The sequence below is a fragment of the Amphiprion ocellaris genome, chromosome 16 (assembly GCF_022539595.1).
Source record: "Amphiprion ocellaris isolate individual 3 ecotype Okinawa chromosome 16, ASM2253959v1, whole genome shotgun sequence".
In the NCBI taxonomy this organism is placed as follows: domain Eukaryota; kingdom Metazoa; phylum Chordata; class Actinopteri; family Pomacentridae; genus Amphiprion; species Amphiprion ocellaris.
Window position 1 is genome coordinate 9298645 of NC_072781.1, and position 19094 is coordinate 9317738.

The following is a 19094-nucleotide window of genomic DNA, read 5'->3' on the forward strand; positions in this document are numbered from 1 at the left end:
GACCTTATGCTTTCCCTCTCCGCCACTATTTTGTCCCTCTCTTGGAAGGCCCAGTCCCTTCGACATTTGGCCACCTCAGCCTCCTGCGTGGCCTCCTTCAGTTCCTGGGACATGGCCTCATATTGTTTCCTCAGCATCTCAATCTCCTTGTTGGCTCGTTCCATGTCCAGGGTGGCGGAGTCTTGTTTCTAAGAACATTGAGTGTACATGAGCAAGATTAATTAAAAAAAAAAAAAAAAAAAAAACACAGCATGCTGCATTTCCATTTGTTGTAATATCCTATTTAGAGTATTTGCATGGGAGAAAAAAAAGACTTCACTGAAACACTAAAGGCAGAAAATGTATACAGATGTGTGACTTTCAAACTAACAAAAGCAAATTTTTAAGGTCGTTAACAGTTATGTATACATGATCTACAAAAGGACTGTTAACAGGGCATTTTAAAGGGACAACAAAGGTGCTTTTGCATCCACCTTTGTCTTTATACTGCCAAATCTAAGACCTGTTATGCATAGATGTAGTAAGAGAGCTGGATACAGAGCTGCCACTCAGTCTTGATATATTTTTTCGAGTGGCCAATGGGAGAATCAGAAAGTATAAAAAAAATTGAACATCAACACAAATCTATCAGTTTTGTGCAATTTCAGATTGTGTAGTGTCTGTAGCTGTTCTTGTTTTTAAATCCATGGAGATTTTGTATGCGTAAAAGCTTCACAGAGATTTAAAAGGTGAGTTATATTTGAGTGATGTCATCCCAGTGTAAAGTCCACGGCCAAGTGGGAACACGTAGGCAGGGCCAGAGGGGGGAACACTAAAGTTAAAGTGCAGTGGGTCACACAATGAGAGAGCAAACCTGGAATCATCTTTCTTTACGTCATGCACCAGGCAATTTTCATTCAAGTGAGATCCCACCGTATTTGAGTCGGGTGTTCAGTTCTCCCTAATACATTCATGGCGTTACATCAAGGAGTAGAAGGATTGCAATCCTAATTCAAAAAGTCTTACTGCTTACTGAGGTGAACATTAAAAGTGATAAACTGAGATGCTGTGTTATGATCACAAGTTTACTGTGTGGTGACAAATGCTTCTGCCTCACCAATATGTGTTCCTAATCTCCATGTTCAGAATGATTGTGTGAGTCAAATCCCTAACTAAATAAATGACTGAAGCAGTCACTATCTATTCAGATAACTTACAATTTCATATTGACAACATCAGCAGCTCTAGATGCACTCATATCATGATATTCTCTTTGCTAAGCACAAGATGTATGAGTTGAGGAATAAGCCTAGTGAGTGCATGGCTAGCCTAGTTAGGAATTTGATTCACAGGCTATGAGACAGGCAAACAAGTACATCATAGTAAAGACGTCAGCAGATGCTCGGAGGGATTTTATGAAGGAGCAGAGCGTAGTTACTTGTCTGGCCTGATAGTACTCTCGGAGCAGCTGATCCCTTTGAATGATGGCCTCTGTCCTCTCCTTGCGGGCCACATCCCTCTCCTCTCGGACCGTCTCGATGTCCTTGCAGGCCTGGCTCAGCTCCTTCTGGGCCTCGGCTTTGTCCTTCACCTCGTGGCAGTACTTCTCTAGCAGTTCATTCCTCTCACAGATGGCCCTGTCACGGTCCACCAGCGACGAGTTCAACTCCTGTCCCAGAACAAAGGCAGGCAAAATGGAATGAGGGCATCTCAACACTGAGTCATTGATGTTATATAAAAAAACATTTGCAGAGTGATCCAATACTAGCTACAAATGTATTCTGTCTGTCAACCAGAGGGCTCAGAAATATTCTTCAAAAAGGAGGCTGAACTATTTTTGTGCTGTGTATTGAGTGAAAATGCCCTTTGATCCACTGACAGAGTGGACAAGTTACAAGTGGATGCTAGGTCCAAGTCATGAACAGATATATTCTCACAGAGGATATCATTCAAACTGATGCAGATTTAGAGGTTTTGGAGGACATTGTGAAAATACAGCTGAATCACGACAGTCTAAGATTCAATTAAAATGTCTTTATATAATAAATAACATGTCGTCCAGGCACTTTACATAGAAAGATCAAGACTTTTATAGGATTATGGAACGGCGAAACCCAAAAATTCCTCTTTGATCAAGTTCCTGGTGGCAGTGTGAAGGAAAAACTGCTTTTGATTAGCAATGTAAGAAACATTTTTTGAAAAGTAATTATTGCCTCGATGTTTTAGGAAATATGTGACCACTCTTTATTTCATATAGCTAGATGTGAACTTATATTATTATTATTATCATTCTCATGTATCTAAATCATGTGGCAGGGGATCAGTTGGCTTAGCTTAGTACAAAGAATACAAACACTGTGAAAAAACTATTTTGGCTCTAGCTAACAAAATCCAACTAGGAGCACTTGTGAAGTTCACTAACATATGTTGTTTTTGTGTTGGTTTGAAAAGGACAATTAATCATTTTATAGGGGGTTCTGTACAAGACTTTTTCTTAGCCAAGATCAAGTTTGATTTTCCACTAGTTGCTTAGTTACTGGGCCAGGCCAAGAAATAGCTCAACAAACCAGCTATAATGGTGGTAGTGAGATTTTGTCACCTGTGGACTGACCCAAGCTAGATGTTTACCATTTCCAGGTTTTATATTAAGCGGAAAATAACTGTCTGCATATTTCCTGTACAGACATGAGATTTATACTGATCTTCTCTGACACTGGCAAGGAAGTGAAGAAGTGTATATTCTGGTATGTCAAACCATTTATTTTAATATTTCTATATTATGTCAGATCTGGTGAGAATAATTTTGGTTATCATCTCATGAATTTCTGTTTGGCATGGTCTATAATCCTCATTGTTTTAGTGCAACCTCTCTGAACATTCACCGATATTAGCTGCAACAGATATATACACTCTACCTGTCTGAGTGCCTCCAGCTCTTCGCTGGCCACCACCCTCTCTGATGAAGTGTTTTTCAGTCGGGCCTCTGCAGCCTCCAGTTCAGTCTGCAGCTTGTCCACCTCTTTGATCACCTGGTCCCTCTCACTCATGATGAGCCGATACTCGTTGAACACAGAATCCCTCTCCTCCTTGTATTTCTCGCAGTCCTTGGCTGACTTCAGTTGCAAGTTCTTGTAGCGCGTCACCTCCGACTGCAGCCGCTCCATCTCCCTCTGCAGCTCCTTGTTCTGAGCTGAGGACTTGTTCAGCTCTTGCTGCACTGAATCAAACCTGAGAGAAAAGCAGTTAGCGATTAAGAGTCAAACCTCGTAAGGCTGTCATATAAAATACTATTGTGCTGGATGCAGCCTGAGTACAGCTAATAGGTGTTGTTATATGTGCTTGGGGGTGTTGGATCATCACCTTCTCTCCAGTGCTGATGCTTAAACCAAAATCTTACTAAGATAACTGAGTCTTGTGTCATGCTCTCTGTGTCTACATGTAAAGGTGCTTTACCTCCTCATTGAGGTAGAGTACTGCTGCTGGTAGTGCATGGCTGAGTCTCGCTGTTTGAGCAAAGCATCCATCTGTTTCTGTAGCCGCCGATTCTCTTCTTCAGCTTGCTCCAGGCGGCTCAGGTCTGTGTTGTGGTTAGCCACCTTCTCACTGTAGCGCTTGCTCAGGGCGTCATATTCCTTCTTTATGCCCTCCAGCTTGTCCATAGCTGTGTCATACAGTTTGTTTAACACCTCTGACGAGCCCTTCTCTCTCATTACCTGATAAGGGCAACAAAAGGCATTTTCTAAATCATTACAAAGATATGAGGAGTGTTTAAAATGTTGATGCCATCAGATGAAATCAAACTAAGCCTGTACTTGCTGTACCTCACCTCAACAGCAGATGGCATTAATGTGAAGACAGGATCCTGTTTAGAGGGCAAGAACATCCAGTTCCAACAATTGGCTTTTGTAAGTGTAAGTGCATTACACTTACACTTACACTTACTTACATAGAACTGCACTTATGCACTGAAGTAAAAGTAAATGACTGGCCAACAAAATTAACTGTTTTATGTACACAGTGTGTCCTCCAGACTGCATTATTCATTCTCTGTGAGACCTTCACTTCTGCAGGTCTTGCTGATTTCAACCCTCTTGATTCCCAGGAGAGCTGCTATGACCTGAGGGTTGTATTGACCTCAGCTACAAAGCACAGACTACATGCTCACTGATCTTGTAGCAACATGGTTTGGGTCAGTGTGCCCTTTGCCCAAGCCAAGGCCTTTTCTTCTGTGTTTGCCCTTTTCAGAAATGCCCTGTATGCATTTCCCTCTGCTTTGCTACCCTGTGAATTGTAACCGCTGCAGTGTCCCCATGGGTGCTGTGTGAGACAGTACTTCCACAATAGTACAATACAGGTCACAAACCTCTTGTACCGTTTCAGAATAAAGTACTCACTGCATAAAGCACAAAGGGGACTATTGTTCGATGTCACAAAATGTATGATTTCAAATTATAAAGAGGTGGAAACTCCTCACCGTCATTAAAAATGTGTGATGCTTCGGCACAGGCACAAATATCTCTCTGATAAAGCAGCTTGAATTTGTATGTTTTATCTCTAGCATCTGTGCCATGTCAGTAAATCTCACAACATCTGGACGGATACAGCAGACACCCACACAATAGTGTGTCTGTGAGGTGCGCTGTACCTGCTGTTGCTGCAGCCGAAGGTCTGCCAACTCCTTCTGGTCTTGGCTGTGCAGTCGTTTGAGCTCCTCGCAGTTCTGTTTCAGGTGGTTGTGCTCTCGGACAAGTTGGGTGTTGTCCCTCCTGAGTGTTTCCATCTCCTCCTTCAGCTGTGACTGGTCGCCCAAGACGCGGCTGTGCAACATGCTTGAAAGAGAAAATACAGATGAGCATACAAAAAGATTCAATGGACATGAAAAAGAGAGTTCTGTGAGAGGTATGCAACATGTAAAACTAGAAAAAATGCAAGTCATTTCTGAGCTAATTACATTTATGGATGGAAATGAATGATCCAGAAATGTATGACTGCAAATTTATTACTAAAGTGCAATCACCTGCTTTCTGAAGGGAGTTAACAAATCCATTTATGGTACCCTCCCTTCCTACAAACCTCATGTGGCTAGATTACCTATTTTTTTTAAATTTGGTGTGGGGTAAATGTTTCACAAAACTGATTTCAGCCAAAAGCGTACAAAGCATCCATGCAACCAGGTCATCAACTGTATTCGACAGCTTATCTTTTTAACCTCTGAAAATGTTCTAACTAGCTAAACTCTCAAAAAGCGAATACACTTTATGATCTTTCTGTGTGATCTATAAATTTTGCCTCGGCTTACAAGCTGCAAGGCTGAATGATTCAATAACATCAATGCCTTGATTTCCAAACTTTTAAAAGCAGGCAGATTTTTTTGTAGTGCCAGTTCCCTTTAAATGTGAAAGCTGGCTGTAGCTGCAAGGGATGTTCTTTCAATTACTTTAATTGCAACTCCATGCCAGTATTTGTTCCAATTGCGGTAAAACAATGCAATAAAACTTAATCATTTACGCTGAAAAGCAGCAGGTGGCAGGTGACAGAATATTCCTCCTACGAGTTCAATGTTTGCACTTCAATAATGAGGGTAAACACACACGCTCACCATTGCGTTCACTTAGAAATCTAAGCAATTAGGTGTACTGCACTCACTACATAACAGAATGACTAAAGCGTTCTTCATAAGCAGCAAGAAAGTGACAACAGGTAGCGTGACAGTTAAGAGGAGAAATACTTACTGGTAGAAGTCAGCCTCCTTCACAGCCTCCTCACACCTTTTGAGTGTTTTGGTATGCTGGTTCTGGAGAGACTGCAAATCTGCCATGGCCCTCATGCACTGACTTTTCAGACGCTCATAGTCATGACTGGCTTTGGAATTTGGCCTTAAGGAGAGAGGCAGCAAGGAATCAACATTTTATTCAACAGCCTTGTATGATATTGTGCCCAAACACAGCTCAGACAGGAGGATTTAAGAGCTGACCTTCCCCTGGTATGAGAATTTATAAGATATGACTGAAATATTTGACTAAATCTAAGCATTTTAAAAAATATGCACTGTTGTAAACAAAGCAGCCTTTGTATCATCTGTTGCAGAAGAAACATCTGGTAACTGGAGCACATTAAACTTAATTAAGCAGCCAGTGTCAGTGCCCTCTCTCTGCAAGGTAGAGTCAACATTATTCCAGACAGCAGTGAATAAGTGGATGAAAACATGGCAACCAGAGCTGAAGACACAATGACTTTTACAACCTGGAGAGAGTAAACATTACCAGTAAAACTTTGCTGCACTGAGAGACATTAATCTCAGGTCTGACATATTTCATTTAAAGGAAAAAAATAAAAGAACACAGGAGACATTTTCATATATATCAGGGAAATAAAAAAGCGTAAAAAAAAAACAGTAATAACAACAACAACTTGGCAGAAAGGCTAGGATTTGCACCTGCAGTCATCGAAGGTGGTCCCAGGCGATGCCAACGCCAGACGCTTGCGAAGCTCATCCCGTTCCCTGGTCACCTGGCGGAGCTGCAACAAGATGGTGTCCAGGTTGTCGCCAGTGTGCCGGTTGTCGTTGATGGCTGGGGGTGGGGAGGACGCTTCACCGTTAACAGGCGATCCTGCGACAGTGAGCACATTACCAGAGGCTAGGACTATTCATCACACACTGGATACAAAGCTTCCCTCACTAGTCAGAAGTTGCATAACATACATTAGGCCCAAATGCCATTTAATTCATCTTCTGCTGAGAAAGAAAATCTAATTCAAAATTATAGAGTGCAACTAACTTTAGCATTAGGACAGTAAAGTGCAGCCCAGCTGTGAGGGGCAGTCCCAGCTTGTTTTGAAATTCCTATACAATATGCCAGGGGTTTTCCACATCACATTTTACAACTAAGTTGCTGAAAATTGCACTGGATTTCGAAGAGTACACCATTTGTAATCTCTTACATGAAAATGAAAAGCAGAAAGAACAGATAGGCTTGTGCTGATAACTGTACGCCTGCTATTTTCTGTGGAGTATAAAACAAGGTCTCTAGAGATTCTTTGATTAAATTTAAGCACTTGAGTTCACAAAAATGTCTCTAAAGGAATAATGACTCCACACTGAAATACCCGACTAATGTTTTCTAGAAATTTAATTTTCTTTATCCTGATTTTATTTATATATAAATAAATATATTTAGAAATTCTCTCTCTCTAGTACTAGATTTAATTGTCAGAACAGGGATTAAAATTCACTTGACAGATCATAATAGAGGAGGATTTGCAACTAAAGTAACAAGGTCATCCTCTTTCACCGTGTCCTTGCCAAATAGTGAAATTCTGATAAAAAATTAGGTATCACTACAGAATCACATTCAGGGTTGTTTTCATCAAAAGAATACCCACGGCAGGAAATCTGAGGATTATGTTCATCTTTGACTCAACGTTTGGACCTTTTGGAGGTTTATATAACACAGCTGAGTCATCTGGACCTTTGTCAAAACCAGGGAAAGGCAAACATGGCAAACTACCACAAGGAATGAGGCAGACATTGAGAGAGTGTTTTTGCCTCAATGTGGGGTTTAAAGGACAAATAAAGCAGTGACTTTGTGAACTCTGCAACCCAGCAGACAATCAGGAATTATGCTAATATCAGTGTAAACAGCTTATGATAAGTCACAGTGCTGTAAAGCTGATTTTACTTCTGCACTGCTGTGGTGTGTCTGGAGATAGTATAGAGCTGGTCTGACCTGGCATAACACACATCTTAAGATTCATCGTGGGCCATTATACATACCAACGCTGCTGAGGGAGCTGCTGCTTTCTGAGTCAGAGGGCATCGTGGAGAGAACACTGTATGTGGAACCTGCCAAGAGACAAAGGCCAAGAGAGGAGATACATTCAGACATGCAGCGCTGATACACATGCTTGAATTAATTGTCATTACAACATGGAAAGAAATGAATATTACACAGTCGGCTCCATATTCCCTGCACAGTTGTATGACAAATTAGATGCAGGGTTTATACTTGGAATAATAACTTCAACACTCCTTCTTAGCAGCTCTATATTATCACTCCAGACCGCTGTCGTCATTAAACCTCCCTTCCCTCTCTGTGCACTCTGCCTTGCTTTGATGTATAGTCCCTGTATGTTTCTGCTACACAGGCAGAATGTCACGGCTGAAATGGGATTTTCTCTTTTTATGTCAAGCACATAGAGAGAGAGAGGGAGAAAGGGGAAGAGAGAGACAGAAAGAAAATGATTCTCTATCTGAATAGCCGTATACACCGTTAAGCTGGGGGATATTTCACACGGGCTACCACAATCCATAGGAGAGACTATGCAGATCCCCATTATGCTACAGAGTCTCTGCTCCTACGGGCAAAGTAAACACGGTTGCCAACACAAGCCAGTTTTTTTTAAGAACATATCTCAGACTTTGGCTTATTATAAAATGCATCATATATTGCACTGTACATTTTAAAATGATTTTCAGCTAATGTCTGTATTTTCTGAAAGGAGATGATAGGTTGAAACAAGCTGGTTTATTGGATTCTGCAGAAAGACACTGATCGCCACACTTTACTTCATAGAAGTATTTTTGCATAAAAACTGAAAAAAAATTCAGCAAAAGACACAAATGAGCTATTGATTTATAACTGTTTAAAATCAATAAATGGCCCAACCTCATGGTGCTCACACTGCAGACTGTGTTTTATGATGTTGAATATATTGCGTTTATTGGACAGTTGAAGGCAAAGAAGCGGACAGTAAATATAGGAAGAATGAGAGGGGATTAACATGCAACACAGTTCGTCGATGGAATTGAACCAATGATGTTGCAGGTATGTGGCATGTGCTTTCAAATTTTGGCCACCAGGGCTCTCCTCCAGACTAATCTATATTTATTAGAAATATTTGCAAAAAAAAATAAATAAGGACATACAAAAATAATTAGCTTCTTTCTATCAGCCAATCATTCTTTCGTCTGCCTAAAAGAACAGTGAGGCACAGATGATACAAACATAATGTGATAAATGAATGCCAAACACACACAGGGTTTAAGAGAGCAGGGGAATGGTAGCCGGCTTTGTCAGCGGCAACCAATAGATTGACGCCAACTGTTGTAGACCTCCATCTCTGTCCTTGCCTCCCCACTGGCTTTCGCTACAGCTCTGGCTCCAGCCCTCAATGTGTGACAAGGCCAAGCCTAATTAACTATGAGCTCTTTGCGACTGAGCCACTCCATCTTAGGCCCCGCAGACAGAGGAGAGGCGAGGGGGGCAAGAGGAGAAACACGGAGAAGGCATGGAGCAGAGGAGGACAGATGAAAGGAGATAGCCTAACTAAGTCGCAAAAGAGATAAGGAGGGAGGGTGTTTGAGAGACAAAGAGGGAGGGAAGTAAGGGGAGAGACTGTGAAAGAGCGAGAGAGGCGCAGGGCGGAAAGGCTTTTAATCTGTTCTGACGTTCCCTGATGCTCAACACTTTTACTCTGCGAAGTGCTTGGAGCACACAGCTTTGATTTCATATTGTTCCATCCGACGTGATGAGAACCACTGTGGGGCTGCACGGCATTAATTCTCTACAATCAGCATAGCTCTGTATGAAAAAGGCTCATGCTCATTTCCATGGTGGCATTCAAAAGCAACAACTGACTTCTTGAACCCACAATGTGACTGACGAGGTTTAATAGTAAGAGGTAATATGCCAGCTTAAACCTAAATAAATCTTTTTTAAATACCATAAAGGATAAGTGAAGGCTTGTGCTTGAAAATGCCTAAAAATGTAGTTTTTTGGAGCTACCTGATGGCAGAGTTTCTAGGGCACACACAACATGTATTAAAATTCTGTTAAAAACCAAGACAGCTGGACTTAAGCTGCATTTCATTCCCCTGTAGTTTTTCTAATGTAATCTAATGTAATGTATCTATAAAAAACACATCCTCTTGAATATTGTATTTTGTTATTTAGAAACTAAAAACACTCAGGTAAATTAAAATCCCAATAATCCGTTGCTCAGAGCACTCACTAAACAACAATCAGCTATACTCCCACCAACAAGGCCGTTCTGACACAGTCCTCAGGATCTCACAATCTGATTTTGAATACAAGGACAAATACATTCACAAAAATTCCCCATCTTTAGATGAGAGTCATGTGCTGATTAGTTAACCCTGTAAGCACAACAACAACTGCAGTCTGGACTGCATTATACATGCCAGCTATTCAGTGTTCGATGGGGTCAGAGGCATTAGCCTTTTCCATAAGGTTCTTAATCATCGATACCAATTAGCACCAGCCACAGTCAGTGAGGTTGATCATTTGAAAACATGTTCGCTGCATCAATAAAACAGATATCCATTAGGGAAGCATAGATCTAACACTCCACGGTGGGGAAAATCCACCTGTCTCTGCCAGAAATAGGAAGGCAGGACAGATGAGAGCTGAAAAATTGCATCCAACATTCATTGTAAATAGCTGCACATAACAGCAGGTTTCATCACATCTGCTATTAGCTTCAATCGAGTGATAGACTAACGGTGGGAAACATTTCAGTGGAGGGCCTGAGGTAACAGTCACAAAGGATGTGATCTAAATAGGTCAGGGGAGGACTCGCCCTACCTATGGGGTTCCACTTCCCCCACTCCTCTTTTCACCACTCTTCCCGTCTGCTCTCCTTCACACTCAAGCCATGTGCTCAGCTTCCAAAAGTTGCTTCAGACAACCAGATTATGTTCTCCAGCACATAAAGCGGGATGACACACGTTGCCATGGTGAAACTGGATGAGAGGAATAATAAGTTCTGCAGCGTGTTGAAAAAAAAAAAAGAAGAGCATAAGAGTTGAGGGGCTGGAAGAGGAGAGCCTTATCAAAGAAAGATGCAAAGTCTGGCTTCCACCATCGGGTGAGACTAAATTATTCATCAATTCCAGAAAATCCCCTATCTGACAATGAGAGTATCTCCCAAAACATAAAACACATATTATCGTCATCGGATTGGATCTCTCGCTTCTCAAAATTCTCTCTATCAGACCATGTTGACAAACCTTGGCATTGGTTGTTGAAGCAGGCATGTGTTCTGTTCCAAGCACCACCAGGGACTAAATTTTTGGGGCCACTTGATAAAGGAGCCGCATTAGCATGCTAAAAATAATACTGTGTGCTATTCTTTATTAGCCTGCTGTCAGTTCTTCTCACTGTCAGCGAGCAACGGTGATTTTAAACAAAGTCACACACCGAGAGGGTAGCAGAGTCAAAATAGTCTTCCTGCTCTTTCTCCTTTTGCGACCTCAGCTTCTGAGCCGATAAAATTCCGAAGCGCAACAGTGATAATAAGGTTGAAAACTAGCCATTCATTTTACTGGATGGTTAATTAAGGCTGAAGGATGTCAGCATTAAGGCAGACAGCAGAGAGAATCTTTCACACTTGCATCCCAGACCTTGAAATCCTGGCCGTGGCTCTGAATGATACAGTTTAAATTAGACATGTACCGATCCCACCAACTCTATCTTATTACTGGTTCTATTCGTTAACTCTGGATATTCTTAGAAACCGTGCAAAAATCCAGTCCGAGTGTTCCTGCTCAGCCATTTTTAACCTAAAAGCTGTGTATGTAACCTTCTGTAGCTGATTTTCGATTAAGGTAACATGAACCTATTACTATCATAAATATGGAGATATTCATAGACAAACCAAGTCTTAAAGTTTGTACTAGGGGTCGACCGATGTGGGGTTTTGAGGGCCAATACCGATGCCGATTATTAGTGAACAAGAATATACATAAGAATGTTCACAATATATATTAAACACAATGTTGTAACAGAATGTGAACCTGTCATAACTTGGCTTCTTCATTAAAAAGGTGACTATAATTGAATATGTAAACTAGAAATAGGAGTGATTCCACTAAAATGCCCCACTCTGCTTATGTGGGATCAACTGGGATTGATCAGTTCGTCTCCTGCAGTTACGTCTGCTGTTCTTTTGTGTTTTCTTAATCTTTCGCTTTTATTGTCCATTAAAGTCCATATCTGAAAGCGTTGTTAATTACTGTCTTCCAAACTGTTTTAGCTTAATATGTGGCTGCCTTCTAACTTAGCCGCTCGACGTTAGCATAGCCTTAGCCACTGTGCAAGAAGCTAAGTTCCTGGTTTGTGGCTGTTGTTCAGTTTTTGTAGTCTCTGCTTGCGAGACATTTCTGAGACAACAGAGTCCTGAGACCTGAAGTAGGGTAATTAATTTATCAATAATTGCTCAATAAAAACACAGATACGGACAATTGGAAAAATGACAAATATCAACCACAATAATCAGCCAGGCCGATTCCTAGTTTGTGCAAATCGTGGCATTGTTCTAGAAGCTTGATATAACAGTGTACTTTAAACAAGGTCAGTATTATTGCTACTATAATTTCTGCTCAAAGGACAATCACATGCATCGTATCCTACACATCATTCAAAATCTGTTCAAGGTTTAAATTCCCTGTACTCTGGGACTTTCAGTAACCCGGGTAGTGGGTCTAACTTCTGGGGAGGTAGTGACACCACAGGCCAAGATTCCGGGCATTGAGCCAGTTGAGCCGTACTGCCAGAGTAAAGGATTGATCATCTGATTTAAGGAGTCTACACTACGCATAAACATGAAGACATCTAACATGATGACTCCATAAGCCAGGATTACTCCACCGCACGCACATCGCCTGACTCACAGCTCCATGTTCATCTCAGCATGGTCAAACCCACCCACCTTTTTCACTCACAGGCCCAAGTCTGCCCTGTGGCGTGTCTCAAAATACCGTTGACTGAAACGCAAGACCATCTACCTCGCATGAACAGTGATTTTGGATCTATGCAAACAATCTAGGACATTAGATAAAAAATAACGAGTAGAAAAAAAAAGAGCCTTCAACCCAGCAGACCTGTCAGAATTGTTGAGCAGCACCAGAGTCCAAAAAAAGTCCCTCAGTGCCATCCAGCCCGGCCTATTATCAGCAAGCTATAATGGGGTTTCTCTCTGCAAAGAGCCTTAGCTCAGCATAAATGAGACATAATTTGCTTTTGAACAGCTTGCCTGTGCCAGGGGTTGGGTCAAAAACAAAAAGGTGAAAGATGTCTGCAACACGTCCTCTAAATGTGCTGTTATATACTGCAGGCAGCACAAATGTGAGCCAAAGAAACTTCCAAAAAAGCCTGTCTGTGAGGACTAAAACCCACTGCAGGAATTTCAGCAATCTTTGTGACATTCTCTCACATTTAATCACAGAGGAGCCCGTGTTGATTCAGAAGCCATTTTCATCGTGTGTTAAGATAATTCAGTGATTACACCGCACTATAATTTCTTAAAGGTCACCAGAGAGAGGAATTTAGTGTGGAAGAAAAGTGCACGCACTCATCAGTTAGACCTAACACTGTAGATGTGGCAGGTAAGCCTTTTGTACGGTTCACAACCATTATATTTAAGCTTAAAGACACATCTAATGATTCCAACCCTTCAAATGTAAATAAATGTTTTCTTCAGTAAAGCATGCATCCATTATAAAGGCATCAATGTTTTCTCAACATTCCCTGACATGTGCATTCAGAAGATGACCTTGCAGACAGAAAACAGTCATCGAAAATTATATTCCATCTGTGGATCCATGCAGCCCCCACAGTCGTGGTTTGGCTTCAGTACATTCCATTGATATTAAAACCCATCTGCTTGTACTTATGATTTTGAAAAAAACAGCTCCCCCTCTATTGTTATGTGTCATCCCTTGTCCTTGTTTCGGATCTAAAAAAAGACGAAGCCTTGCGTGCAGTAATCACCACCATTATTTGTTGGTGACTGCAGGTCAGATTTGACCTGGGGTTAAGTGCCAGAGACTGAAAGACAAATTGCTGCAGGTGATATGCCAGAGATCTAAAAGGGATGGAGAGAAAAGGCAAATTGATGGAGAGAAAGCTGGAACAAGAGGAGTACAAAGATAAACAGAAAGAAAACACAGCAAAACAAACTGTGTTGAAAAACAACGAGTCTTGTGGAGGTAGGGATGGTAACACGAGGAGAGGAGCTGTTTATTTCCATGACTTCATAGTGCTGGTAAACATTTAGATGCTGGCATTTCCTCTACCTTGTGGGGTAATTAGGAAATGGAGGAACATGTGTAAAATGGTAATGAAGTCCTGTTCCACAGTTGAGCCTCCTGGCTGTGGTTCTCACATTCAGTGTGTAGGTAAGCCTGCCATCAGATATTAATGCTAGCGAAAGCGAAAAAATATACAAATTTTACACTAACAACATTCTCTGTTAGAGAACAATAGAATTACACGGGAACAACAAAACTAAAGACCCAGTGGAAGCAGTGAGGCCTCTCATTACCGTGCATCTCTGGCCTTTATGGATGTATTAAGCAACAATATGAACACGAAACCCTATACCATTAAGACTGATAATTACAGCTCAGCAAAGGGTCGAACTAAGGATTTTAGTATTGATTTATTTACTTTATTTTTTCAATAATTCAAATAGAAATTTAACATCAAGAAATATTCTGTACATTCCCAGACGGCACTTATTCAAATTGTTTTGTCAGATAAACAGTCCTATAATCAAGGGTATAGATTCTGCAATGATTCGGAGTTTTAGGATTTGAGACTTTTGTTTGAGGAAAACTTCAAATGATGAACTGAATTTCAAAATTACTGTTGACGAGTTTTCCACCGCTTGATTAATGGACTAATCGATCCATGATAGTATGGCAAAAGTCTACGGCATAGTATCAGCTGACTTAAAATCATAGCATCTAGCATCGTGGCAGCTATTCCATCTGAAGCCCGCACTGCTGGTTTAGAGAGATACAGCAGTGTAATAAAACTCACACTGATAACTCATAAATATATATGTGGAATCTCTCCAAATGCGATCCATCACCCTGAACCACAAACACTGTCGAGCAGCAGGTGGACCGATGGCTTCCTCTTGCACGCTGAGAACGAAGCAGAAGGGAGTCAAACTGAGGTACAAAGAGTGGTGAGCGGACAGAGAATGGGGTGATAAGGTGACTGACAGCGTTGCGTCACTGACTGATGGACAGACACGGACACGGACAGAGAAAACCGAAGAAAGCTAGGCCAGGTTGAGCCCATGGGAGATATTTAAGGGCAGTGGTCGTGACAAGAGCGTCAGGGTCATAACTCATTCTGCCTGTCCCTTGTGCTTTATGGAGTGGGACAGAAACTCGTTGACAGAGAGGAGAGCACCCCCTCCAATAACACAAAAACACTGGCCTATGTCCTGGGCTGCTGTACACAGAGCAAGCTGCTGACTGGGCACTTTGGGCCTGCTCAACTTCTCAACAAAAGGCCTGTTGTCTCCCTCTCTCTTGCTCCCTCTTTCTATCACCCTCCTCTATCTCTGTGGCGTGTCCCACTATTTAAGTGTGCGGTGAAATGAAACCACTCGGTTGGGAGGGGGGCAGAAATATAATGAGTCACAGAAAAGAAAATGAATAGTTAAAGGGAATAGATGGCGAGTCAGAGAAAAGGACAATAAAGCACGAAAACAAGAAACCAAGACAGGGAGAAAACGAAAGCAAACAGACAGCAGAAGAAGGAGATTGTGGACGTTGCATGCTGTCAGGGAGAATTGTGTTGCGCTCCTCTCGGAGTGTGTTTAAATCACTGTCACGGACTCTTGAATCTGAAAAGAGCGGGGGGTGCAGGTACATCTCTTCTACTATTCTATTCTTTAGGTACAATACTGTTCGTGTAGTGCAAGATGAGCACACAATCCAGGGTATGAGATCAGCTCGACTACCATTTCTTGTATTTATGACATTAGATCTATTCCATTTGCGAACACTCTCTCTCTCTTTGCAACATAACAGGGCTAAAATGTCAGTGACACTCAATATTCTGAGTGAATCTCTGCTCTGCAGTCTAATCAGACTTAGAAATTTTGTTAAAAGGGTGCGCCACAGTCCCCCAGTACACAGACGCACAAAACAGGCTAAATAATGAATGATTTGTTTGTATGTTCTCTAAAGCAAATGTGCTGCAGTTTGCCAGCGAAACACTAATAATTTACAGAGCCCCTGCTTTCAACAATTGAACGCTTATGTGTGCATCTGCATGTGTTTCCTTTGGGGTGAGGATGTTTCTTTGGAGCTCAGTTGATTTCATACGTGTGCATGTACGGAGGCTCAGCTGGCATCGGAGGCTCATCTGAGAACAAGAGCAGGCAGGCAGCTTGAGAGGACGACAAGTTGAGAGCAGGTTGCTATCAGCAAGACTCATCGCACTCATATTCCCTCTCCTCACACACCCTGTGTTGTTCACAGACACACCGCCGCTCTGATAATTTCATCCCTGCGTGCTGTTTCTACCAGCTTCTTTGCCTGAAGGTACTCCGTGAGCGGCTTGTCTTCAGTCGCTCGCAAGTGTGGTTAAAACGTGGTAATCGCATCACCCGAATCGCTATATTAAAGATAATAAAAAAAAAGCACATTAAAGAAACCACAACACTTGAGTGGAAAACACAGGGAGTCAAAAGCGTGGCAGCTAATACAGAGGACTGTAGAGGCATGATAAAGCGTGTCTCACAGAGAGAGTTTACACCAGAGAGAGGAGAGCAGGGCCTAATCCTCTGTTGAATAACCACAGGCTGACAAGCCAGACTCACTACTTGTGCTCACTCTGTCCTAATACAGGCCAGGTCAACTCTGAGGCCCAGTGCCACAGTCTATAAAGGTGTGTTAAGAAAAGCCCAAATCGGCATTGCTAAAGTTGAGGGACTAACAGAGGGACCAATTCTGTAGCAACTCACAGGTAAACAATGGTGAATGAGTGTCAGAGTATATCAGGATGAGTGTTATTCTGCAGGAGCAACACTCAATACAAGGAAGTAATAAAGCTTAAGGAAGCATTAGTGATCTAGTCAGCAGAGCAGCAAGGCACCAACTCAGCATTACCTGCTAAGGTCTACTCGCTGGTAGTAGACTGAGGCATGCTGCAACTTGGCAGTAGTAAAACACGCACTTAAAGCTGAAATAAAGCCACGTCAAGATGATCTGCAACACAGCCCCGCACGGCTGTTTTAATATATAAAATATGCCAAACAGAAGCATTACTCTGCATCTCTCTCTCCCCACTTTGGGATCTCAAGGCTCATCCTGCATTCAGGCCCTCAGGGCATGATGCTGGTTGTGAGTAAGCTACTGGCTTCAGTCATTCATACAAAGCAAAACAGGCAAAACTAGACAAGGATTTTACACTTGGCTGCCCTTTGTCTCCGTGCAACAACAACGAAAAAAACGCTGAGGTGGAGGCAGCTGCAGTGAGTGCAAATCAAGTGGCTACAATGAATAAACTGTAATGAAAAATGTAGCATTAAGGCAACACTGAAAAAAAAACAACAAAAAAAAATCAACTCTGTTATTGAAAGGCACCAGCATGGATGGGTTTCTCTCCGAATGGAAAAGGTGAACTGATCTGCACCCTGCTTTAGGCGTGTGAGCATGCATGGGCAGGCTGCACGCATGCATATGGACCAACATGTCAGTGGTTGTCATGGAAACAACTCCGGCTACCTAATGTAGCATAACCATATCATGCCACTGATAACAAATGAGAGTTGGTGGCGGATAATGCACAAGTCACAAATACACCACAACTGACCAAGCTAACTCTACACCATGGATCTTGGTATTGCAGTGACTGGAGGAGGGCAGGATGGCTAATGACAAAAAAGTCCTTGGCTGGATGAATCACAAATTGTGCATTAGACCTGCAGGCCACAGTGAACACATGGGTAAAGGCTGGTGCAGATGTCTGTCAGTGTTGTAGGGGACACTGTGCATGCCCTTGCAACCTTCACAATCATTTTACACAGTAGTTATTGGCTGATAGTACAACAACCTCCCAGCATTACTGTTGTGTAGCCATCCACAATCTTGCGTCAGACCACCCAGATTGCACTCATGGTTACGGCTGCAGTGGCTGGTCCACTCGTGTTTTTTAGCTTCCAGTGAAAGCCTGTTTACTAGTGAGGCTAGTGGGAGTCTCAGCTCTTACCGGTGGAGTGGTCCACAGGTCCCCCGCCGTTGTTGCTGAACAGGGCAGCGTACAGGTCAGGGTATGCCTTCTCCAGGGCCACACACAGGTCGAGGAAATGGTCGCTCTCCTTGTTCATCAGCATCTTCAAAAGGTGGTCGACTTTCTCGGCGCTGGACGAACAGTTCTGGTCCAGTTCGAACCTATCGAGTTGACTCAAGGTACCGGAAACGATCAGCAGCTCGATCACTCGGTCCGCATCCGTTATGGACTCCAATAAGTTCTGGTGGCACTGGTCTAGCAACTCTTTGTGCTTTGGCTCCATTGCTATCCGCTGTAGTTCCGTAGCTTCCCAGCTAACCCACAGACGGCCAAGTGGATGTAATATCCTTACCGATCAAAAGTACCGAGCGATTATTGAACTCAACTTATCGCGGCTTGCAGAAGTTCGCCGGAGCCACCGTGGCATTAGCTTGCACGGGAGATCAATTTTTATAGCATATTGAAAAAGGCACAAGAAGCCATATTTGTTGCCCAAGGCTGTTGACTGCACTAAACAGCGATACATTTTTCCATCTTACTAACGTGTAGCAGTTCAGGTCGTTTTCTGCTTCCCTTCAGAGTACGCTGTAGCCGAACACATTTTCCTCTTCTTATGTATCATTTCATGCGCCCTTCGCCGACTCAACTGCTGGGAAAACTCACGTAACTCCGCCGCTGATCCTCAGTTACACTGTATCCTCCGCCATGTCTGAGCAACTCAGCAGCTGCTGCCCGCTGTCAATCAATGGGCCGTTCAATGGCCATATAAGGTAAAACGGGGCGGGAATTTGCGAAAAACACGCCCATTTCTTCAATGGGCGTACACATCAGGCCGTAGTACGTCGAAAATCCCAGGTGGAAAAAATGAGAATGGAGACAACCAATGTTCCCTCTAATTTTTCATGAGTCTTAGCAAACACACAAACTCCCTGAGCGTCCCTTGGACCACTGTGAGCAACATCAGACGTGTGCACTGTGGTCACACCAGCATCACATCCATTCAAGTTACATGGTTCATTAAAAGAATCAAATTACAGCATTTACATTTCTGTTTAAACA

General features: G+C 42.4%; 1 protein-coding gene across 4 annotated transcripts in view; it reads right to left on the reverse strand.

The window, feature by feature from the left end:
* dlg5a (discs, large homolog 5a (Drosophila)) overlaps positions 1-18753 on the reverse strand; it is a 41308-nt gene extending 22555 nt beyond the window's left edge. For 2 of the 4 annotated variants that reach the window (XM_023297167.3, XM_035942393.2), the window contains exons 1-9: positions 18015-18752; positions 7754-7822; positions 6416-6590; positions 5712-5855; positions 4625-4808; positions 3433-3692; positions 2895-3207; positions 1418-1648; positions 4-188 (exon numbers count right to left, since the gene is read on the reverse strand). In XM_023297167.3, coding sequence (XP_023152935.1) covers positions 4-188; positions 1418-1648; positions 2895-3207; positions 3433-3692; positions 4625-4808; positions 5712-5855; positions 6416-6590; positions 7754-7822; positions 18015-18318 — 1865 coding nt within the window. In that variant the 5' untranslated portion in view covers positions 18319-18752. Of the gene's footprint in view, positions 1-3; positions 189-1417; positions 1649-2894; positions 3208-3432; positions 3693-4624; positions 4809-5711; positions 5856-6415; positions 6591-7753; positions 7823-18014 lie in introns of all 4 variants that reach the window. The other 2 variants (XM_035942394.2, XM_035942395.2) reach the window with 2 other exon arrangements.
* Between the last annotated feature and the right edge of the window lie 341 nt (positions 18754-19094).